Source organism: Molothrus aeneus, chromosome 1 (genome assembly GCF_037042795.1).
Source record: "Molothrus aeneus isolate 106 chromosome 1, BPBGC_Maene_1.0, whole genome shotgun sequence".
Lineage (NCBI taxonomy): Eukaryota > Metazoa > Chordata > Aves > Passeriformes > Icteridae > Molothrus > Molothrus aeneus.
Window position 1 is genome coordinate 86,232,652 of NC_089646.1, and position 24,629 is coordinate 86,257,280.

Here is a 24,629-nt window from a genome sequence, read left to right on the forward strand (position 1 = left end):
GACTATCAAGGCACGCAGTTACAAAATTCTCTTATAGAATTTTCATCTGTTGTTGAGAAATTCATTAATCATTGAACAATTGAGCTTTGTGTTAAAAAATGTCACAAAGAACAGTTATGTGGGGGCCCTGGAAACATTAACTAGAAGGTGTTTGGAAGACACAATCTTATCAGTGAGTGAAATCAAATGTCACACACTTCAGCTGCTAAGGAGTCATCAATCATCCTTAGGAGTGCAGAAGGAGTATTCTGTGTTTGCCTCATTGATCTCAAGGAAGGAGGCTGCTCCTTCCCCTCCTGCAAGCATGACTGATGACTCCTTAGGGTTTGAAGCTGTGTGACACTTGATTTAGGGGCTGCTGTCATCACTTGTGAGGAGGCTGCCTGCCACCTCTCCCCTTTAAGAGCCTCTTGGAAGGGTTCTTGTTTAAGTCATGAAAAAGAGAAACCTTCATTTCCTTCACAAATCAAATTCACCAGAGTTCTATTTAGCAGTTTACAGATCTGTTTAATCCTATTTTACAAAGGAGATGTCTCATTACTGTTTAGAGATTATAAATAAAATAGATATGACACATTAAATGTCAAAATGAGTTTTTCAGTTTCATTAGCAAGTAGAGCGCCTTCTTCATGTCTAGACAATGTTACAGGCCAAGATCTAAAAAGGCACTTTTTAATGAGAGTAAAAACTGTGAACTGTTTACACCATAAATATATCCTAAAACTTGGGAACCCACCAGTATTCCTTCTCTAATCACTGTGAATGTTTGAATTGTAACAGGAGATGTTGTTTAGTATGATGCCCCTGTCTACTTTAGCTTCCTCAGGTATATAATACAATGCCTGATGTTGCTTGATCTGTTGCTTATCTGCCATGAGGAATATACCTGGTAGGGTCTGCTGTAGGTGACTTTTCTAGGAATTTTTTATTCTGCTATTAACTGGGAGATCAAACACACAGTGTGTTGATATATCTGCTGTCTACGAAAGGTAAAAAAAAAGAAATTCTGTCCCTATCAAATCAGTGGTGTAAAATGTCTTTAGTTTCACTGTTATTTTTATCTGGTGGTTGAGTGTATATAGGGAGATAGACTGTGGTAAACAGAGATAGGTACAGCAGGGCTTTTTTTTTGTTCATTTCCCACCAAATGCCATTATAGGGAGGAAGCAACCAAAGATCTTCTGCCGAATAATTGGATAGCTTAATGTGAGACTGAGGTGTGACTTTTTTTTGCTTGCTTGCTTCTTGCACTCACAGGGGAAAGAAAAAGTTATGTGGGGAAAAAAAGATCTTCTGATTATCTGGGCCTTATTAACTGAATAAAATTAAATATTGAAAGCAGAAAGGTGCTTACAAATTGTTCAACATGTTAAATAGCAGCACAGTTTCTTTTCTGTGTTCTTTCATTCAGCCTGTTTTAAGAATTATAGCACAGTTCAGTTCCCTCTCAGTTTATTGTTCTGTACAATCCAAAAAGGCAGTCCAACATTTGCAGTAGTAGAACCTCATGGTAACTCTGGACTTTTCTCAGGTGAGCATGGCATTTATCCCAGGTACAAAGTTAAATTCAACGGGAGCACTAGAAGTAAACATTATATCATCACAGTAAGATGGCTTTCCTACCCTCATCTGTTGCAGAAATCAGGCAGGTTATGTAAAAATAGTGAAGTTAAAGTCACAGAAGAGGAAATGTTCAGAGTAAATGGGAAATAAGACTTTTTTGAAGAAGATAATGGTGAAGATGAGGCAGGATCACAATAATTCAATCTTGGTTATTGAAGAAAGCAAACTTAAAGAACATAAGTGACATGGGAGCTACTTTGTTGTGCAGGCTAAGGACCCTTTCCTCTCTAAATTTTGTCTTTAATTAACATAAGACAACAGTAAACTTTTGGGGTTTTCAGTTACATCCACTGAAGTAATCTTTGTTTTTGTCTTAGTTGTGTACATCTCTATTTCCATGTTAGGTACCAATATATGTGTTTTACTGACTTGTTATCTATCAGAAAAATGTAGACATAAAAGACTTTAGGCTGGTTTTTCTCCTTGGTCTAACCTAAATTTCACCTCTTTCAGTTTTTACCCATTACTCCTTGTCCTATCACTACAGTTCCTGATGAAGAATCCCTTTCTGACTTCCCTGTAGGCTCTCTTCAGATACTGGGAGGTTGCTATGAGGTCTCCATGGAACCTTCTCTTCTCCAGGCTGACCAGCCCCAACTCTCTTGATCTGGTTTTGTAGGAACAGTGCTCCAGTCCTCTAATCCACTTCATGGCCCTCCTCTGGACTTGCTCCAACAGTTCCATGTTCTTCTTATGCTGGGGACACCAGAACTGTGCACAGCAGTCCAGGTGGGGTCTCACCAGAGCAGAGCAGAGGGGTGGAATCCCCTCCCACATCCTGCTGGCCATGCTGCTTTAGATGCAGCCCAGGATACTTTTGGCTTTCTGGGCTGCCAGTGCACATGGCTGGCTCATGTTGAGTTTTTAATCAATCCAAGCATCCCCTACATTTTTCCTCCAAGTTTTCTCCACAGGGCTGCTATCAATTTCTTCTCTGCTCCACCTGTAAATGTGTCTGCAATTGCCATTACCCAGGTCACTTTGTTGAACTCCATAAGGTTTGCATTGGCCTACCTCTCAATCCTGTCAGGGTCCCTCTGGATGGCATCCCTTCCTTCCAACAATAGAACTAGGGATAAATTTTCATTGTTATCATCACCAGAAGCCATTGCATGCTGGCTAAGTATATTGCCTCACTGAAAGTAGGGGTGGATGGTAATATCCATCCATGCTGTTGTAAAATGTTGCTCCATGTAAATAGATGAAAGAATAGGAAAAAAGGGAACAGTGTAAAAATACTGATGTCTTTGTGTCATGTTATGGCCATGCTTCTACACAGATGTACATGAAATGAGTTGGGAAGGTGTAAAGGCTGATGAACAGAAGAAAATGAGGAGTGGAGCCACAGCATGGAGGAGTGTAGGGAAAAGTTTGGAAGGAAGAAGAATGGAAGCTTGGCAAAGCTGGTGAGGTCTGTAAAGTGGGTGAAGTGCATTTGCAATCAACAAGTAGAACAAGGGGAAGGAGCTTCCATTGAGATACAAACCAGCTGCTTGGTCCTTGCCTACCTTTTACCACTTAAATGTTTCTACCTCATTCATTTCTAGCAGATGAGCACTTTTGGGACATCCCAGTCCAGGGCAATCTTGTTCTCAAGAAGCTGTTCTTCTAGGTGTTCTGGTGGGAATTTGACAGAAAAAAGACAGCAAGTGAACCTGCCAAGCACCTATCTGGGGGTAGTTTCTGGGTTACCAAATATCACAGAGTGGAAATACATGTCTGAGAGAAATGGACTCTTTGTCACAGCAGAGGACTCTCAGATCTGTGTTTGGTTCATCTTCTAGGAGTAATGTCCTAACACAAAATAGAGCTGAGATTTCATATTTAAGACTTTAAGACTTGCCTACTCAACCACTGGCTCATCTAGTCCATACATAGAATTGTTTTGTAGCTTCATAAATAATTGAGGTTGAAATGGGAACACAGTCTTGAGAGACTTGTAGGACTTCAGTTTATGTATGGATGTGTGTAGCTATTGTATGGATGTGTGTGTATATGTGCGTGTGTGTATGTTTTTGGAATGATTTCTTTCTAGATTTGTTTGCAATAGATGATTTGGCTTTTAAAATGGACTGAAATAAACAGTGACAATTGAATTAGATAATATCAGGCCCTTCTGGATTGGCAATCTAGTATTTTTATTATATCAATAATTTTGGAGTCCAAAGGACAGAACTATAGTTTGAAGTGTGGGAAAGCAACTATAAATTATATCTTGGCAATCTGTGCTCCTTCAATCACTTCCTGACTATGTTTACTCAGTTTCAAGCCAGAGTGAGTTTTTCTAATGGCAAACATTGCAAGCCAATCTTGATCTGCAAAATGCAACCTGTCGTTTAGCCAATAAAAAAGCTGGACCATGGAAACACTTTGGGATTTCTGTTTCTAATAGAGCACGAAATAACTTTTATTACTACACCATTTTAGTCTTGTCAGTGGGAGTAATTATCTTGCTGGTAACTTCAGCAGATGTGATGCATACTGAAGGCAGGTAGCAATAGTTAAAATCATTATTGTGGAGGCTTAGTTGTGATATATTTCTAATGTAGTCACTGAGGTTGCAGAGGTAGGCACCCGAAAGGGTGGCTGAGAGGAATTGTGTGTTAGTTTTCCATTGCTGCTGGGATGGGGAATCAAATGAGCCTTTGAAATTGTACAGGGAGCCTGTGGATATGAAGGCTCTCAGGTCATGGAAGTGTGTTCTGATCTGTGCTGCCACATGGCTACTGCTGCCCAGGACAGTCAAATTAGGAGCAAAGTATGGGGATGGTTTGGGATTTTTTTTGGGGGGGATTTTTTTTTTTTTATATGATCCAGAGGAATGCTTAGGAAAAAAATCTGTTTCTATTCTCCTTGTGTTATTAAGTATAGGAAGGGCAGAACAAGTACCTACTCATTGTTGATGCTGTTGCTAATAGAAATCTGGATTTTATCATTCTGCCTTTATGCACTCAGTAACAGAGAAAGATTTTGAAGCATATTGGGCAATATTCCTTTATTTTACTTTCTTGTGGTGGAGTGCCAGATACATTGTCATTTGAGATTTATGCCAGCGAAAGCCTACAGTCGTGCATGGTTTGCTCTTTGACCTGCCTCCTCCTTCCTCCCTTTCCTCACCAGTCAGCTGCTGTCCCTCTGCCGCTAATTTACATCCCCAAATGAATGAAGCTTAATCCCTAAACCTTAATCCTCCTAAAACCAGCTGAACTTTGTGATCCTATCTTGACTTTGCAGGAGATTAAAAATAAAAAAGAGAGGGGGAGGTGGGGGCTGCTTGAAAAAAAGTGCTTTAACTTCTAAAGAGTGCAGCCGTCTTTTATGTTTTTCAGAGGGCTAAAATGCACTGACATTTTATGGATCGATGTAGTTTTCCTTGTTATTTTATTTTTTTCATGTTGAGCTTAATCATTTAGAGTTTCTGTTTCAGTTCTGTTTCCTTGCTGTGCAGTGTGAACTCTTGGCAGGGGAAACTGAGGAAGAGAGCTTTCCAAGGAGACCTTGTTCTGACATAATAATGTGGACTAGGGACAGTGCATTCTGCCATGATACTGTTTCATAGATGAACATAGCAATGAATCAAAATTTCACAAGCTCTCCCTCTTGAAAAGTAGGGATGTTTACTTCAGGAGCCAGGCCAGGTAGTATCTGAATGAGCCGTGCCCTTTCTGCTTCTAGGATTCTGTATTGATATGCTGCCAGCATCTTGTTCCAAAAAATTTCAGGCAGCAGAGGAGGTTGCTCTTCCTCTTTAAGTCGATATATATTTCTTCTCCTATGCATGGTGCCCAGTGAATTGGCAATATTCATCTTATCTTTTGCCTAGGTGAATTATCACAGTGTTGGAATGTGAATGCAGTATATCTTTGTGAAGCTACAAGATTTGGTCTACAGACAAAACCAGAGCTGACCTGATAATCAGAGTTTAAATCTCTCTTAATAGGGATGTTGCAGAGTGACAGAGCAGAGAGGGAAGGTCTTCCTCTAGCAGACAGTGAAATGCATCAGCCACTGGAGCTGGTTTGAATGCAACCCCCTCTTGTAAACCCACAGGCAAGGCTTAGAGAGGAGATTCTCTTGTCTGTGACTGGTACTCTGTCTGCCTGTGCTGCTCTCACTTTTAGGCTGAATTGCAGCAACTTCTGCATTTTGGAAGGTTTGGTCAGTACAGAATGTGATTGCTGGCTCTCTCAATAATGTGTCATGTGGAGAGCACTGGCTGGGGAACCTGGAAACCATGGGAAACTCATGGTTTTCCTTATTTAAAGAAATGATTATAAAATTTTCAGTCTTTAATTCTGTAACAAAAACAGGAGAGAATTGTACAAGATAGAATTAAATATGGGAATGCTTAAGCACACAGAAACAATGGGTTAGCTTATTAAAGGGAGGGGGAAGCTCAAAACATAAAAATTAGATTCTTCTTGGTGAAAATCTTATAGACAAGCAACTTGTTTTGTTTTATGATTCCTTGGAAAGACAGTATTCTGCACAGCTGTTAGCCACGTAAGAAAGAAATACATATGTGCATATCCAAGTGTGAATATTCCTTACTAATCCAGTTTCCCCAAATACTTGGAATGAAGCTTTCAACAGTGCTTGTTAGATTAAAAAAAAAAATCCCCTCGAGAAACTATGTTCCAAAACCTCAATTCTTATTAGGAAATGAAGCAACTTTCTTGTGGCATAAAAATAATGATGCTTTGGGTAAAAAGCTTTCAACCATATGGCCCACAGAAATAGCAGGCTTCAGAAAAATTTATCTTAAACAGTACATAAACAATTTATCTTTGCACGTGGAAGCTGCACACCAGATAAAACATGTTCTTGCAAAATGCCATTCCTTAGAAAAACATCTTCAGTCTCAATCTTCAGGTAAGACCCTGCAAAACTGCATTATAAAATATATCAAATGGTACAAATGTGTGGGAAGGAAGGCCATGTCCCCCACTACTTCTGCCAGTGGCATAGGAGCCCATGGTACAGACTGCTTGATCACAGGGTTTGTGGGGTCTTTTTAGTTGCTAGGCTGAGTTATGGAGGTGAAAAAGTATAGTTTGTGCATTTTTTCAACCACATAAGCAAGTTTTAAAGTCACCACTTTGAGTATATTTAGTGTCTTTTCTGTTATACATTGGATGAAAATGGACTTCTATTGCACAAACATACATTATCTTCTTTGAGAAGCCTAAAAAAGGAAGAGACATGATCTAATTGAAGTCGGTGAATAAATGAGCAAAATACATTTATCTGATGAGGCCAATGGTACCTTTTCATAAAGACTTTTAAGTAGCCAGCCTTTGTGTCACTGCACAATCTTTATGGTTGCAGGAGCTTAGCACTAAGCTTAGACAGCTTTGCCTGTTTTGCTGCTTTTCTCATCAGTGCCTTAATGCCTGCTGATTAAGGGCTCATAAATCTTTGCAATATTAGCAGAAGAGTCCATTTCCATAGCAAATGGCAACATTTCCCTGCCTCCTTCTAGCTGCTATCACACACGTGTGGCATGTACTTGTAGGTATCATTGTCACGCTCATGCCAAATATTCTGAACAATGAATGCTCTCTTCCTGGTAACCTGAACCTCTTAACCACTGCTAGAGAGTAGCCTTTACTCTTGAGGTCACCTAACTTGGCAAGTCAGTGAGTTAATGGGTCTGAAAAGATTATCCTAGACCAAAATTGATGTAAACATTCTCCTTTCAATGTAGAACGCATGGGCTTGCATGCCTTTCATCTTTCACTGCACAGTCCAGATGTTTGCTTCTTTCCTCTCATCGTATATACATGATGGGATAGATAATGTACTGAGCTGAGATTTATGTCTAAGGCATGATGTGTTTGTACTCTACTTCATTACACCTTCTTTTTCCCTTTTATTTGGGAAAGGAGAAGTATCTTAAAAGCCTTTTTTTAAATTCAGGTTTGATTTGTTTATTCAGTGCTTCCCAAAAAGCAGTCTAGTTGGAGTTCCTCATCCCCTCTATTTCCTCTGCTGTTGCCCTGCAATATATCTCCTTTCAGTTTAGGGTGACTCTATGACTTGATTGCTTTGAAAGAGTTCCAGAAGACAGACCTCAAAATTTGCTTTGAAAAGGTCCATATTCAAAAATAAATAATTAAATAACTAACTAGACAAATAAATAAATACCATCAACATAAACCCAGATTTTTTCCTTGATTTATTTTGACAATCAAATGCTAATTTCTAATTTTTCCCCAGGTGATGCACTAATATGTATTCACTATTTAAGATTATGGGAAAACATCCTAAAGTTACAGTGGGTGTTTCAGTGTTGATCTTTCACTGAATGTCAGCAGCCCTTAATTGCTAAAGGCAATTTAAAAAATTATTTTGTTTTTTAGGTTCAATCTGGAAGATTCTAAGACTGAACTAATGTTAACTTTTCTGCTATATGGACTTCTTTTTTTTTTTGGTTCATCTAAATGTCATTTATTTTTCCCAAAAAGGCATTTTAGATCTATTAATAAAAGTCAGAATCTGCCACAGACCACAGTTATTCCTACTTTTTGCTGTTTTTCCAATGTTCTTTATTTCACTATGTGTCAATCCAGAATAGATTCCTTTTTTGCTCAATTCAAGGACTATGTAAACACACTTGATGCAAAATGAAAATATATGCTCAAGTTTCAAGAAAAGACATTTTAAGAAAAAGGAAATGTTTTTGAACTAGGATAACATTATCATCCAGAAAAGAATTGTGATTATTTCACTCAATAACTAGATATATATCTTTTATATATATATATATATATATATATATTTAAGAGAAACATATATATATTATTTCTCTTAAATTAGACAATTTGTTACCATTACGCATAGCCTTAGTTTACCTGAAACCTTAATATACTTTACATTAAGGTTAGGAGATTGCATAGATATGTTTCCTCCCTTGAGTTTGGAGAGAAACTGCATTCAAAATTGTTAAAGAAGAGGAAATTATTCAGGTATTTTGAGTTAAAAAAACCATCTAACAAAGGGATACTTGAGAGGGACCACTCACCTGATAGTGAAAATGAATAGAGGAAATTTGTCTTCATGAAATTGTAGGCTTGCATCTGTAGTGCCTTGGTTTGACATGTGAGTTTGTAAACTTCTTAGCTTTCCAGAAAACAGTATTAAGGCTTATATCTAGCTACTGGGAAAAAAAATAGCACTCCTAAAAGATAAAACGTTGAGACTAAGAAATAATTCATTTAGCTCAAGGGTGCACATGCAGGGGTGAATTTTATCTTATGTATTTTGGGCTTTTACATCCTTTCACCGAGACATGGGGTATGATTGCATGCTTTCACTTCGTGTACTTTTGTACTTTATTTAAAGGATAAATCACCTTTATCATGTGATAAATTTGTGTATCTGTACATGACTGTATAAGATTTTTCAAATTGTTTTAACAAATTTGACAAGCTAAAACATGAAATGTATTTTTTTTTCTCATAATTTCTAAAATTCTCACAAACTGCTAGATCACCTTCCAGTTATTAATATCCCCTTTGGTTAGACTGTAGGAATTATGTAAATTAACTCTGGTGAAAGGAAATTCATAGTAAATAAACCATCCAGCTGAAAGAAACTTGCAGTAAGTGAAATGTCTCACTAAAAAGTGCTTGATTATTTGATTTCTCTTGGCAGTTTGCTAAGTGTTTGCCATGAATTCAAAAATAACTCTCAGCAAATTTACTGTACAGATCTTGGGTTCTTGGAGCTGTATTATTGGAAAGCTGGAATTTGTCTGTTACGCTCTTATGTATGAAAGCATAAATTAAGATTATTTAAAAGAAGGCAGTCGGCAACTGAGAATTACTCAGTCTGCAGAGTAATTCTCTCCCATTAATACCTTTAATTGGTCTTGTGCCTAATTTGCATGGCTAATTCATTAAAGGCTGTTTAATCCAGCTCTTAGTAGCTTCTTATTTGTCTGCATGAGCCTTCTGTAAGAACAGGCAAGCTTTAGATGTGGTGCTCTGTAGTCCCTTGACACAGTAGTTTTGCATGTAAGGCTCAGGAAACCCCTCCACTCCCTGGTGTCACTGTGTTATGGGATCATTCTGCTTACCTGAGGAAAGACATGCTGATGAAAAAATAGTGAGTCACTTTAGCAAGCATAAACTCCTGTGAAATTTCGTATTTGCTGTTTTCCATCACAGTGTAGGCATATTGTCTACTAATGCTCTTATCTTTAACACTTTACTTTCCCATTCTAAATATAATTAATTAATATTATGTTAAGGTAATAAATATAATATTACTTTGCAGTAAAACCAGTTTTAAAGTTTTGCTGCACACAGCTAGAATACTGAAACTGGAATTATGCTAAGGAATAGAGATGCTGTTCTCTTGTTGATCCTGACACTTTAGGGCTTCTATGATATTTTTTAATGTGGTATGATGAGAGATTTGGTATTGTGTAGAATGTCTGGAAGCCTTCAGTGAAAAAAGGAAAAGTCATATTTTGCAGATTTTAATTTTCTGTAGTTTACTGAAAGGTTAAACCATGTTTTTTCTTGCTTTGCACTGATGTATTTCATTCTGATTTTAAAACTCAAAATTTTGCTTTTGGTCCTCTGTGTAACAACTTTCATATCAACTTGCTTACAACATGTGAAACATAAAATCAGTGTTGCAGGCATGCATTTGTATTTTACATTATGATATAATCTGTTTCTTTGTCTTTCAAAAATCTAATTCAGCTTTTCTTTCTCCTGTGACAGGATGACAAGGACTTGGTTCATGAGTTTGTTGTTGCTGAAGGTCTGACCTGCTTAATCAAAGTGGGAGCAGAAGCTGATCAGAATTATCAGAACTACATCCTGAGAGGTAAAGGAAATGCATCCAAAAGTTGGTTTTATTGCTTGGAAGCTCTCACAGGTCTGCAGCAAATTGCTGTGTAAAGTGTCTTTGAACTTGCTTCTGTTTGGTCCAGATTCTTTCACATTGTGCAAGAAAGCTAAGGGAAGATTAATGTTCACCACTGAGCAGAATCAACTGGAATATTTGGAATTGTAATATTCTCCCCGTTGTTCACCTTTTCTTGTAGATTACACTGCAGATCTCCAATTCTAGGAAAGAAAAGGCATTCTAAAGCCTTTACTGGATAACTGTGTCAGAGGGCACAGAACTAACTAAGTGGAGTGTGGAGTGTGGTCATCTTTTCAAAGGAGCTGCTGTGAGCAGGTTGGACTGTTCCGAACAGGAGGAGTTCTGTGAGCTGTGTTTCTCTCCTTTCTTGCAGTGATGGGTGGCTGTTGACCTCCCAAGCAGCATGGAGGATTTTCTCCATGCTGCTTAGACAGTTGAAAAGTACCAGAGAAACAGAGAAGGGCAGCACCTAGACTGCTCCATCACCCTGTTGGGAGAAGTATTTTCTTATTTTCTTATTTCTTATTTCATTTCCCAGACTGGAGCATCATTGGTATCTCTTGGATATCATGCAGTATTTATGGAATAGACTAGGAGAAAGTCACACCTTAAGGGGTCAGTTGGCTGGAAACCATTTTAAGCCATCTGGCATTTTGGAGTTGAACAGGTAACGAGAGGTTAATGTTCTGTTATTTGCGCTTAAAAGATACCTGGCAAAGGTGGGGTTTGGAGAGAGATTTGGAAAAGGTGTGCTATGTGATTAGAAAGCTGATTTCCTCTGTTGTGGGGCAAATGGATGCATGTGTTTTTCATCTAGCCAGGGAACCTGGGCTGTATGTTTGGAGAGTTTCTTCAGTATTGAAGGGGAGAACAGTCACTCCAAGGGATTTTTGCTGCTGGATGATCTCATAGTAAATGGAGACTGATTATGAATACATAGTTGTGGTAGATTGCTCATTTGAGTTTTCTTAGACTGACGTATTTAGCTGTATTTAAAAATGTCACTTTGATGTATTTAACTGCTAAAACCCAAACTACATTTTGAGGGGCAAAAAAACCCCCCAAAAAACAACAAAAATAAGTAGAAGGATTTTGTAAGAACCAGAAATGCTGAATTATGGAAAGCAAGGATTCCAATAGTAAGTGGAGTTTCATGCAAAGACATTGAAGATAAGACCAGGTTTGGAGGTGTAAAAGAAACAAACCAATACTACAGGAATTATGTTCTATGTCAGTAGCTGTGCAGTCACATAAAAGTACTTGAATAGAAGACAAGGACACAGAAACATGTGCAATTCAAAGTTTCTGGGAGAAAACTGGCCATAGATGATCTCGGAAAATTCAGACTGGAAGCAAAATAAAAGTGCTGTATGGGACATTCTGGCCCTCAGTCTAGGAGCCTTCCCATTCTCCTTCCCTTCCCATACACTAATGCATCCAGCATTCAAGGAGATCTAATGGTCTTTTTCTTATCGTGGCTTCCAAGAGCCTGGTTTCCATGATCTAAAATTAGAAATTTTTACGTGAATTCAATGAATGATAAAACAGAGACTTAGTGTCCATGGCATCATACAAATGCAACTGCAAACTCACCTTGTTGCACTGTTATTAACAAGTGATTACAGCTTGTTCAAAATGAATGTAACAAAACAACATTAACAATAACAATAACTATGTAGAAGTATGTCATAAAGGTAAAAACATTATTTTAGGAAAATGCTTTGAGGGATTGGTAACTTCTGAAATCATGTATTTTTTTTCTCTACATTGCTGCTGTGTGAAGCTGAAGTTTCTGTCTGGGTAGTGTACCCTAGTATCCTTTACAATAATACAGTTTTTTCTGTGTGATGTGGGCTCATTTCAGTTTTGGTCTTGATTGTCTTTCAGGAATTTCAAAGGTTGTTACACCTCCAAAATTATGTCAGGTGGTTTGCAGTTCCAGGAGGCAGCATGTACTTTCTGAATAGGTTTGCGTGTGCAAGGAGATAAAGATAGATTTGGAAGTACGGTATAGCCAAACAATCTTATCTGGATACATTGAGGAGGGTGCTGAAAAGAAGCATTAAAAACACCATGTAAGAGTGTTTCTGGTATATTATTTCTGGAAGATCATAGTGATTGGTTAGGTTGTTTCATTGTTTTTTGGGTTGGGTTTTTTGTTTGGGTTTTTTTTTTTTTGTTGTTGTTGTTTTTTTGGGTTTTTTTTTTTTGGTGGCAGTTGTGTGTATCTATTGCAGTGCTGCATTTTACAAAACCTGGAGTACTGGTAAATAGATGAACAAATTTTACTGAATGTACATCACTGTTAGCACAGAGATGGGTCCTGTAAGCTCTAAGATTAGTGTTAAGTAGTGGAGATTTGAGAAGTAAAAAGTCTTTTTTTAGAGATTTTTTGCCTTCCTGCTGTGTTGTCCTTGTTCTGCAGACCCTTTTGGAGTGGAATATTCTCCTTATTTTCATTGCATTTAGCCTAAATCATAAATAGATGGGATTTCTCCTAAGTTCCATATTCTGGCATTTCTCCAGCATCTTTGGTGTCATTCACTCTTCCTGTGGCAGTTCTAACTCAGCCACTTGTGACAGTAAGTGGCAGCCTTAGGCATAGCATAACCTTGTTAGCTTCAAGGACTCACTTACATGAGATTGTCCATCATCTTTACTGAGCAATTTCCCAGTGTTTCATATCAACTTGTTTGCCTGCACTCATCAAGAAATAGCTATGTACCTTGCAGGGAAAATAGGCTGTAAATACACGTATGCTTAAGGGCTATAGGTGTTTCAGTGAGTTCTAGGTACAAGTTGTTTCTTGAGGATATTATTTTCCTTTTTCCAAAAGGCTGCATTGTTTCACTCTAATATTTCCTGGTTGTCAATTTCTGCTTAGGGGTTTTGACTTGGTTCAAGTCAGACTGAGCTGCCAAAAATTATTAAATACGAGTCATGAAAATTTTAGTCACTTTGGTGGGTAAGTGAAGAGAAGGTAAGTGGATTTTGCATACAATGTTGAGAAATCCAGACAGTTTATTGTTGAGTGCTAAGGAAGAACTGTTTATTTCTGCTCGGGTCCCTGAACTAGGGCTGTTTGACTATATCTTTCCCAAAATATTCCCTTCTGTCAGCATGTAACCTATAGACTGGAAACCAACAGTAGCCAGTCTTCTCTCGAGGGTTTCTTTTAAAAAAGACTGGCTTAGGAAACAGCTTTTGATCCTCCTTATTAAACAGTTCTTAAAACGAAATTTATTCTCCAATGTTCCTTTTAATTATTATGACCATTTAAAGAAACTGTGTTTTGAGGGACTTTCCCCCCCCCCCCGTCCCTTCCTCCATGGAAACATGCTTGTTTTCTTTTTGTTCTTTCTTCCCTCTTCCATTTTTACCAAAACGATCCACAAGGATGAGGAACTTCATTGGATAACACTGAAGTTAAAACTTTCTGTCCCAGTTACAAGATTGCAGTATGCTGGATGTTACCTAAATACTCAAACCCAGATAGGAATGGGTTAAAGGTAATGAAAATATCCATTACTGATGAGGATTAATATAAACCTTATTGTAATTTTGAAGATTCTTTGGATATAATTTTGAGATCATCTGTTCCTTGCACAGAATGAGAAAGCAACACATGAAATGCCATGGTAGCCTTCATGTTTTCTGATAATTTGGCCAGTGCTGTTGGGAAGGTGAGGAAAAAAAAAACAGCTTGTGCAGACCATGGCTTAATTCTTTTAAAGATATACTGAATAAGTAAGCTATGAGTTTCAGGGATGGCTTTGCTGGCCCTGTGATGTAAGTTCTGCCTGGTGAGGTCCTGTGCTGTCTGTCCCTCAGATCAAATGAGAAGGTTGTCAAAAGGTCATCCAGCCTCGTTTGTAGAGTCTAATTGTGTACTTGGGTCCATATTTGGCTGCTTATGGATTCAGATCAGTATTTAGAAGTGTCCATAATTAGATGAAAGCTAGATATTGTTCTTGTGGTCTGAAAGCACAAGCCAAGTGTTCAGTCTGAGCAGGCAAAGGCCTTGACCTTGCTGCAAGGTCTAAGGAGTAAGGCTGAGGAAAAAATAGGACAGCAGTCATAGCAGACTAGTCATACAGTGCTCGTACTGGACTATGCTTGAGTCAAATTCAGCTTTTGGATGCAGCTCTCTGATTTAGTGAGAGCCGCGTGCTTATATGGAGAATAAGAATTTGAGTGTCAAGTCTGGATGAGAGATGGTTTCAATTTTGTTTGGCAGTTTTGAATTTCTAGTGTAGAGTTTTTTTAAAAAGAAGAAATAAAGAAAAGCAAGTGCGTAGAGGAGCCTAGGAGTTATGATTTGAGGTAATATTTGTGCTTTAAGTTAACCACTCTCCTGTAAATCCCTAAACCATTACTGTAACCTAAAATTAAAGATAATTAGAATCCTTAAAATATTTAGGTAGAAATAGGCCCTCAATATCATCAAGTTCAACCATTAACCTAGCACTGCCAAATCCACCATGAAACCATGGCCCTAAGCACCATGTTTGCACATCCTTTAGTAACTCCAAGGACAGTATAGTCAAAACTTCAATAATTTAGACTTAATTCCATAATCTGAGCAGAACACTAGGTTGCAGTAGACCATTTTCCTATCACAGACTCTCAGCACTTCTGATAAAGTGCTAAAGTCCTGTGTGTTTCTACAGATATTGGTGCAAGCACAGAAGATATTGGTAATGGTCCTGGGTAATGGATATTACATACTCTGAGGGACAGTGACATACCATTTAAGAGGATTAAAGGTTGATGAATTCATGCACAAAGTCAACAGCATCTTCAGTCTGATAGAACAGCACCTTTATTATTATTATGCCCTACAATTTTTTCCTTATAAATAGTAAATGTAGTTTGTTTTGGAACTGCATTTGTACAAGAATGCTTTTATCTTCGTGCAGATAGAATGAGTATATAATAATGCTCTTTTTTTTCCTTTTTTTTTGTCCTGTGTTTTGCAAGACTTTTTGGGGCTTCTAAGTAATTTTATGAGGGGCTTTTACCAGAAAAGTTCTATATGAGTCCTAAAATGTAAATAAAAAAGAACTGAGCATCTTAAAACACTAAAATCACACGTGAAACATAACTCCAAGGCACATTTTGATCTTTGCTACATGCTTAAATTATGAGGGATCCATTAAAACATTTTCCTTCAGTTTTCCTGGTTCCTGCAATTTGTACAGATGTGAACTGCCAGTGACGGAGAAGTTCCCAAGAGGAGCAGTGACTTCCCAAGGTAGAGAAATGGGAACTGGGGAGCCTGAAACTTTCCAATCTTCCACTGAGGCATAAGAATGGGGCAATATTTTGATTCCTCACCTGTCTACCTGGTAAGTGGGAGCCAACCTTTGCAAAGGATGGATGAAGAGAGATAGAGTGTAGCTGTATCACAGTAGTTACCCTTTTAGTAACCTCAGCTTCCTACTGCAGCAAGGTGATTCTAAATTTGTATTTTGCATGTTCTTTCAATTATACAGTACAATGCAGCTGACAACAATAAAAAATGGAAAGAAATTACTGTAAGAGCTACTAGGTTGTAAAGCAGAAAGTGACTTTGCTGTTGGAATTAGGAGATGCTGAGCTCTTTGACAGGGTGGTTTGACATGCAGAGGAGCCACCAGAGTCAGTCAGAACCACAGATGGATGCCCATGAAGGGGGTCAGGCTTTCCAAACTAACAGCCAAACAGCTGAAACACTGACATGCACCAAAGCCACCAACAGTTATGCCTATTTATAAAGCCAGAGGTATGCAATCCTACCTGCATGCCAAGTTTGGAACCAAAGGCTGTGCTGCATATTCTGGGAAATCAGATTAAATTCCTGAAACGAGTCAGTGCTGGTTGGTAAAAGACCATCTGGTTACTGTCTGTCACCAGGACACCATGTGTGCCCGAAGGCGTCAAGGAGCTAGAGGAAGTCGAAGGTGAGGATGAAGTTTTGCAAGCTGGCAGTGGAAGCTGCTGCTGATAACCCTTTCATTCTGAAAGCCAGGCATGAAGTTATCAGCAAGCTGGTGGCATTTCTGCATTAAGCCAACTGCTACTAGGAATGCTTGGGGTTTGTAAGTGTGCTCTCTGTAACAAAGGGATGATCTGCTTCCAGGAATTGGCTGGCTGTTTTTATCAAAAAGACCTCTTGTTATTTACAAGGGCATGAATGTTTCCAGTGCTCTTGAACTTTCCTCCCTCAGCCTGATAAATTATGGGGCTTTTGCATTAAAGGTTAAGTATTACAAAGCATTTAGCATAGAGAAGCATGTTCTTCTGCAGTAAATGTCTATATGGGAAGCAGGGATTGTGTAAATAACAAAGGAAATAGAAATAAAGTCTGTGAGAGGCTATTTCTATCCTAAATAGATGTGTCTTGCTGGTTGGTACTGCAGCAATAAAACAGATGGTAGTAATGTAAGTTTAGTAGGGAAAAGGGAGCTAATACTCAATATTCCATATCTTTGCAATATTCCTGTTTTAGTGTGAACTAGAGAACTGTTTAAAGTTTTCCAGCTGTAGAAAAGTATCCCAGCCCCAAGTTAATAGAGGAATAGACAGCACTTGATTGGGTTTACCTTTGTATTTCTTTCTTTTCTCTTAGCCTTCAGTGTGAAGGTATCCATATGCAATTGTGAAGTTCCTATATATGTCTCTACATATTCAAGTTGTTTTCTTATGTGTAGTACTTTAAAAGGATGTAAACTTCTCACTCTATCTCAAAGTACCTGCTGTAACAGTCTGAATTTTAAAGACAAACTGAGTGCCTGTAACTTGATTACTTGGGAGTGTTTCTTTTGAGAGATTTGCTGGCACAGTCTCCCAGTAAATTCAGTTCTTTGGCCTTTCAGAAATCTTATCAGAATTGGACACTTGTCCTGTGGGCATTTCAGAATTCATGTCCTTCAATTTTATGCTGCACATCAGACCACAGTTCCTGTGGAACCATACCAACAGATGACAACTCCACCTGGAAGTTGTTATGTCCACATAGTACAGGGCAGCTCCACATGGAGATACAACTTAGGTTTCCTACCACCACTCAAAAAAAATCTGCAAAATAAACGACACCAAACCAAGCCCTGCGTGACCAAATTAGTAGCAGATTACTGTGTCTGGGCTAACAAGACCTGTTAGTGAGCAGCACTGCTAAACTGAGATACAGCCTGGCAGGGATGCAGCCATACCATCTCCCTTTATGAAATGGATTACACTGTCAGTTTTCCATCAGCAAACTTTATAAGTACCACTTCTTGTAGTTCAGATGAAAAGTAGCAGTCCCAGAAAAATCAGACCCATATATCTGATGGATCAGTAACTCTTTCTGTTACATGTGCAGAAACCTCAAGATGTGCCTCTTCTTGAAAAGCCATGAAATGAAAAAAAATACAGATGGATTTGGCATCCAGATTCATGAACCCTTTAGATTAGAAATAATGATGATAAGATGCTCTTTGTTATACCAGAAGAAAAGGGCACATTATACTATCACCATGATTAATAATATAAACAATAAACCTCCTTGTCTCAGTAGGTGAATCCTCTTTCACTTCTGCAAATATCTCTTTAAGACTAAATGCATTTGTTTATGTGTACAGGGATAGTTGGGAGAGCTTGACATTGGAAGCCATGCAGTTTAAAAAGAGGGAAAACATCCTCTCTCCTTTCCACTCTACACTTCTAGCGTTTCCTTTCTGCATTTCACATCTGCATGTTTTAAAATTATGTTTATTAAACTTGTTCTATACATGCATTACACTGAGTTCCCTACTGAATACAACCTTAGGCATTCCCTTAGTTATTGGAGCAAGCACTGCACTCTCCTTTGTTCTTCTCCTCCCTCCCTTCTCCCAGGATGTGATTGTGATGCATGATCCATCTGGAAGCAGAGCCAGATAGTCCTCGCACAGAGCATACAGTACAAATCCTCCCAGTCTGGGATGGGAATTGGCATCAAAGCAAATTTGAGTTCAAAAGTTTAACCACCCTATAGTAATTTACACATCTACAAAAAAAACTGAGCTGTTCCTTGCACCATGCATTATATGAAATGGCCTTTTATGCTGGGACTGCTGGTGAGGAGGACATAGGGTCTACATGGAATTCAGTAATAACACCACCATAAAATTATGGATTTCCCTTTTTTTTTTAAAGCTGACAGGGGCTGGGAGCCTTTGAGTTGCTTTCTGTCTCTATGAAAATGAATCTTCAGGTTCTGGATAATTTTTTTTATGCTTTGTGAAATTCCCATGAAATGTGACAGCTCAGACTATGCAGACTCCCTGTAAAATGAGGAACTGAATATGAAAAATGCACATCCTGAACTACTGAGCAAAGACTAAGTACATGGGAAGTACTCCCAGAGGCCTTTAAAGCCATTGTGGATATTTTATGCTTTAACTACTCAAACTTCATGAACAAGCCTTGAAAACAATGTACTGATTCCAACTGGTTATGAGCATATTACAGAGTGTTTCTGCCTTTTTGTAGCAATATCGTGGCCCAAAAGTAGAGAAGGATAAAATGTGCAGAAAAGTAAAGACATTCATAAACCAGCACAAACATGAATAATTACACAAAGTACATGGCTGCTGGTAATTTCACTATAAATTATTTGCATTGAATATATGCACATAAAACATGTTAAAATATCAGAGGGAAATAGAGTTTGATTATTCTTATTTCAGATTAGAGACTTTCACAGCTATTTGAGATGGTAGTTGCTAGACTGCCACACAGAGTGCTGCATCCTGATACATAATCAGGGAAAATTAAAGACTTTAAATGAGAATTGGAAGAGGTGGTGTAGTCAAATGTGTAAGATAATTGAGAGGTTCTGGCTTCTATTCCATGAAGGTGATTATTGTGTGATATAAGGACCTGACAAAAATGAAGTTCTTCAGGTATCTTTGGAGTTCATTTCCATATCCAGATACATTCTTTTAAGTCACATATTAGCTCTTTGTGTCTGGAATCCTTGCAAATGTGCATGAGTATGGATTTCTATCAATCATGTTCTCATAGGTACAATTAGAAAGCTGGACCAGTGAACTGTAAACTCTTAAAATACTTATTTTCATTACTGTTAGGCAGTGACCTGCTTTTAAGTCTATGATCACTACTGCATCAAATACTAAGAAACTGTAGATGATTGAAGAACTTAAAAGCTAAGCCATGGGACTTGCATGTATTAGCATGGTATTAATTATTAACTGATCATAAGTGCTGTGCTCATACATATGTGTCTAAGAAAAACTGTAGAATGCTTGTAGGCTGATGGCAGTGAAGGATAATCTTAGTGAACACATGGGAGTAATAATCTTTCTGCTGTGGAGGGTTTCTGCTTGCCTGTTCTTCTGGGCAGCCCAAAGAAGCATGGATGGAGCAGCACGTGCCCCTCAGGAAAGCAGAACTAACAAATAAATACATGGGTTGAATGAGAGAGTGAAACTTTTTGCTGCTTTATAGTGAAGTGTAAGGGCCAGCTTACCTTCTGCCAGCCTTCTACTTCCTATCCTCCTCCTCTGCCATCTCCACCTCCTTCCATACACAGTACTGGAGACACTGAGGGTGGCATTATTCGAGTGAGGAGAGTAGAGTGGGGGCTGGCATCCCCCCATGCCCCACGTGTGTGTGAAGCTGTCAGTGGGTGCACAGGCAGGGGCTGAGCAGACTGGGTAAGGCAGCAAATTCAAGGTGCCATGTAAAGGCAGACAGGATATTGTCTTCCCTTTGCAAGCCAGAAGGAGAAGAGTTGTACTTGGGGCTCCCTGCCTGCAGTGGGGAGAAGCAGAGGTTTATCCCATTCCTACAGTTTTACAAAAAGTGGGGTTTGGTACACTGTTTATTAATTGTGACATGATTTCTTTCTCTCCATATTGCCTGACAATAAGGATTCTTTTTTCCTGTTTTCAGTGTGTAAGGCATTTCCAGCTTTTTCCATTTAAATTCTTGGCACTAAAGCTGATGGTGTCATGCCAAAAGAGAAGACTATGCCTACCTCCTGCACTCAAGCAATACAGGATCACTGGCCTGCACTAGCTGCTAAAAATACAGTTCCTCTGTTGTTTAGGGTGTGTCTTGCAGTAATTTATCGCTTTGAGGTTTCTTCCCAGTCAATTTAGTGAAGAGAGTTTACTGATGTAGGTGCTATGTAAAAAAAGCCTTTTTTTTCCTTTGCCTCTTTAATTTGTTTACAGCTAGAAAACAAATATTCTTCTGTCCTCTGACCTTATAAGTACTTTGGGTTCCCTGAAGTTAAGAAACACTAAAAATACTGTTGTGTGCTGTGAGGAGTGCCATCAAATGGCTCTTGGCTTGAGTCACTGAAGTGCTACTCAGGATATGCTGTGTCTGTTCTGTGTTTTAACTAAGTTTATTTAAATGACAGGTGGGGTCTTGAAGAATTTCTGCCAATACTGGGCAATATCCCGTTTCCTCTTACTTAACCTTCCTCCTTCAATATGTTATCACCAGCATAGACAAGGCTTTCAACTCCCTCTTGCTTTCTCTGTCCCTCTGCAATTCCCTTCTTCAGAGACACCTCTGTGATTTATAAACGTATGCCCCAAATTGGCTTTGGGTGCAGCAGGGTTGCACAGCACTTAGTCCTGATGAGCATCAAGTCTCTGTAGTGACAAGGGTCCCTATCTACAGACTTACATCCCAGCTGTTCCCAGTCTCAGCACCCTTCCCCTGGCATGCAGGGAGCAGTCTTAGGAGAAGACACTGTTTCTTCACTCAGGCAAAATCCACTCACTGAGCAGAAATTCTGGTTTTAAATCTGCAACTTCTGAACACAGTTTCCACATTCCCAAAATTCGGTAGTGGGTCACCATAAGCTTTCTTTACTATTTGGGTGAATATCAATAATGGAAACATTGACTGTATTGTGTATATATATATATATTGGTTGCTAAGGATATTTTTTTATATTTGCTTGTGATAAATATTTTTGGTTTTTTTTTCCCTAAAATGATTATGGACAAATTCACAAAGAATACTGTTAAGGCTGATAAACAAAACTCTTGAAAATTAAAAATGCCTATCTGAGCTTTCTTTGCAGACATGCCTGCCCCCTTTGTGTGTCAGTTGATTCAGCCTTTCATGGCACAGTGGTACAGCTTTTTCTCTCAGCTGCTCTGCTTCAGCCAATGAGCACCATCACACCTGTGCACTTACTGAACACCTTTTAAATAGCTGCTCTTATCAGCAGTCTTTCCCCAGGCTTTTCAATTATTTCATGCTATGCAAACTCTCTTATAAAACATTTGTTTTCCTCATGCATGATTCTGTGTTTTGTCACTAGATGTTATCCAAGAGCTCAAAGGGCAGCATTATCTTTTTTTGTGGCAGATAAGGAAATGAGGCACTTGAAAACACATTCTGCATTCAGAAAGACTCAGTAACTGAGTTATGGTTTGGAGCTTGTCCTTGGGCTGGTTTTTCAAAGTTGATGTGGTATTTTCTGTTTATTCCTTTTTTTATTGTTACTCTTAGCACTTCTTTTCCTATTCAGACTCTTGTTCAGTCTGTCCTAATTTTCTTTCTCGGATCTATTTCTATTTCATGCTTTTCACATCACCTTCCTTTAACCTCTGTCAGTTTATTTACATCATCAATCCATTCAACAATATTCATAAATTCATTTACATTATTTTCCTCATCAGTTTAAGCTGTTTTAAATGCCTTTTCTTCCCATCACATCTTTCCACCTCTGCACTGTCTGTCCTGGGTTCTGACACCACAGCTGTGTTTGTGTGATGGGGTAATGAACTTGACAAAAGAATGTGTTCATCTGAAAAATAGGTATGAAAAGGTTGTTACATTGTTATTGTTTTGGATTTTTTTTATAGTACTGTTGAGTTACTCGTTCTACTTCTTAATGTTGGGATACAAACTCCTGTGCCAGAAAAACCCTGATTTTGATCTGAGTCAAACAAATAAGGGAGAGTGTTGCAGTGCCACTATCGATGATCCAGTCAAGCTTCAGTATCTTATCTTCTGTACATTTCTTTCCTCAACGTCACTCACATCAGCCCTAATCTGTGTGTTTCCTCCAGCCAAATAGCTGTTAGTCTTTCCCATTATTTTCCTCATTAATCCCAGTCACTTCTTTTTCACAATCTCTTTTCATAACTCTCAGACACTCATTGGGTGTTCTGTCAGAGTTTCTCCCTCTTTCATTTCCTTGAACATCTCTAGGTTTGTATTTTGTTTCCTTCTGTATTCAGATGAGAATTCCTCTTATCATCTGAGTAAGAAGGTAGTTCTTTAAAACAAAAACTTTCAAAAGCTGCTACTCTTTCTTTGATTGCATTGGCCTTCCTTGGAGGGCAGCAGCTGGGAGCATTATGGGGATATCTTGAGCTTCAAGAATTGAGAGATTTCAGCTTATTGTAGATATTCAGTAGAGGCTGTTACAAGTGTCAAACAGCTATTTCAAAACCTTATAATCACACAAAGTTTGGGCACATTTTAATGTTTTCTGTATGAACTTTTTCACTGACATGAGGTTATAGCTTTTCTGAGTTTTCCAAAGAGCTCAAATTCCGAAAATATTCATCTTTCTGAAAATATTATCAGCAGTATCTTCAATTCCAGTGATAAGTTCTCTTCTTCCTTTTTATTCCTGCCTTTTAGAAACACACCCCAAATGTAAAAAGTGTTGGAAATTTTCCATGAAAAAAAGAAAATGTTGTAATTCAAGCACCACAGGGAAAGTTTCAGTTCAAACCTAAAACTTGAGGAAATTAGGGACAGCTAAACCCTGGAGTGTTTTCATGGAACTAACAGACTATTTTAGAAGCAAGCAGACTGTCCCATATGAAGGATGCTGTCAATTTCTGTGTCATGAGGCTGATGGCTCACTTCAAATGTTGAAAATATGTAGGAAACTCTTGCTTTATTGGCTACAAGGGTGCAATGGCTTGTGTTGCTTTACTCTGGTTTTAGCTGTAGTAATGTGATTTAATGGGGTGACTACTGAATCAGTTACACTGAGAGAGTAATTGTTTGGATTTTGCCTACAAAGAACTGACCTTTGGTTTTTTTTTTTTAATTTAGTGTTTTAATGTTGAGTTCTTGTGTAGTATCTTCATCATGAATTAGTAGAGCAAGACCTGATGGAGGAGTAAATGTTTATCAGAAATGTGTGCTGGAATCTTGCCTTTATATCAATCCTTTGGAATATATAATGAAAGTTAAAGATGTAGGAAGTATAAAATAATTTCTTTTTGTGGGGGGATAGAATGTAAGAAAATAAAGATAGTGCAGAAGTTAATCTCACCCCTGAGGAGTTGCAGCTGTACTAATCACCAAAGATTAGGAACAAGCCTGTCCTTAACAGGCCACAGCTGTGTCTAATAAGGATGAGTGCTATAAAAGAGTGGGTTAGGTGGTTGAGAGGAGAGAGCTGGAGTTTGTTGGCTGTGCTGTGAGGGCAAAGGAGTCAGTGCTGTGAGGAGATGCCCATGAGAAAGCACTAAGAAGGTATAGGAGCTTTGTGATAAAATGACAACACCTTTTATTATATTACAGGATCGAATTCATCTCACCTAATTCCAGTTACCTTGTCTCAAGTAGTTAGGTGGACTCCTTGAGCAGGAAAGAACCCAGTACGTACTTGTGACTGAATTAGATTTGCTCCTTGATTAGTAGTTTGTTTCATATCTCTGGTTATCTTTTGTTTCTCAGGTTTTTTCAAATGAAGTCATGAGTCCGTGTCTGAACTTAGAGTAACACGGAAAGTCTTGAGTATTTGATGCAATTTCTTTCATTTTAACTGGAACTCTTCCTCAAGTCCAGTTGTGGGAACTTGGCTGAAACCCAACCCACTTTGGATCTGTAGGCTTCCTCAGTTCTGACAGGAAACCCATTGGTGGTGGAGAGTCTCAGTGAGTATTGGTGGTCATTTCCCTCAAACAATGAGTCTCATCTGTCTCTCCTTGAAGAGGTTGAATAAGCTGGTATGTAGTTACCTTTAAGAAAAATATTTGTTTTTCAGTGACTTCCATTGCATTTGGTATGTATTTGGAGACTGGATGAGATGAGGAAAGAGACACAAACCCCTGTCTTCTGCTCCTGAGCTTGAAAATCAGAGAGCATAGACACCTGGG

At 38.5% G+C, this 24,629-nt stretch overlaps 1 protein-coding gene across 2 annotated transcripts in view; it reads left to right on the forward strand.

Annotated features, from left to right (window-relative positions):
• FHOD3 (formin homology 2 domain containing 3) overlaps nucleotides 1-24,629 on the forward strand; it is a 377,898-nt gene that overhangs the window by 176,055 nt on the left and 177,214 nt on the right. For both annotated transcript variants that reach the window (XM_066560163.1, XM_066560156.1), the window contains exon 5: nucleotides 10,359-10,464. In XM_066560163.1, coding sequence (XP_066416260.1) covers nucleotides 10,359-10,464 — 106 coding nt within the window. The remainder of the gene's footprint in view (nucleotides 1-10,358; nucleotides 10,465-24,629) is intronic.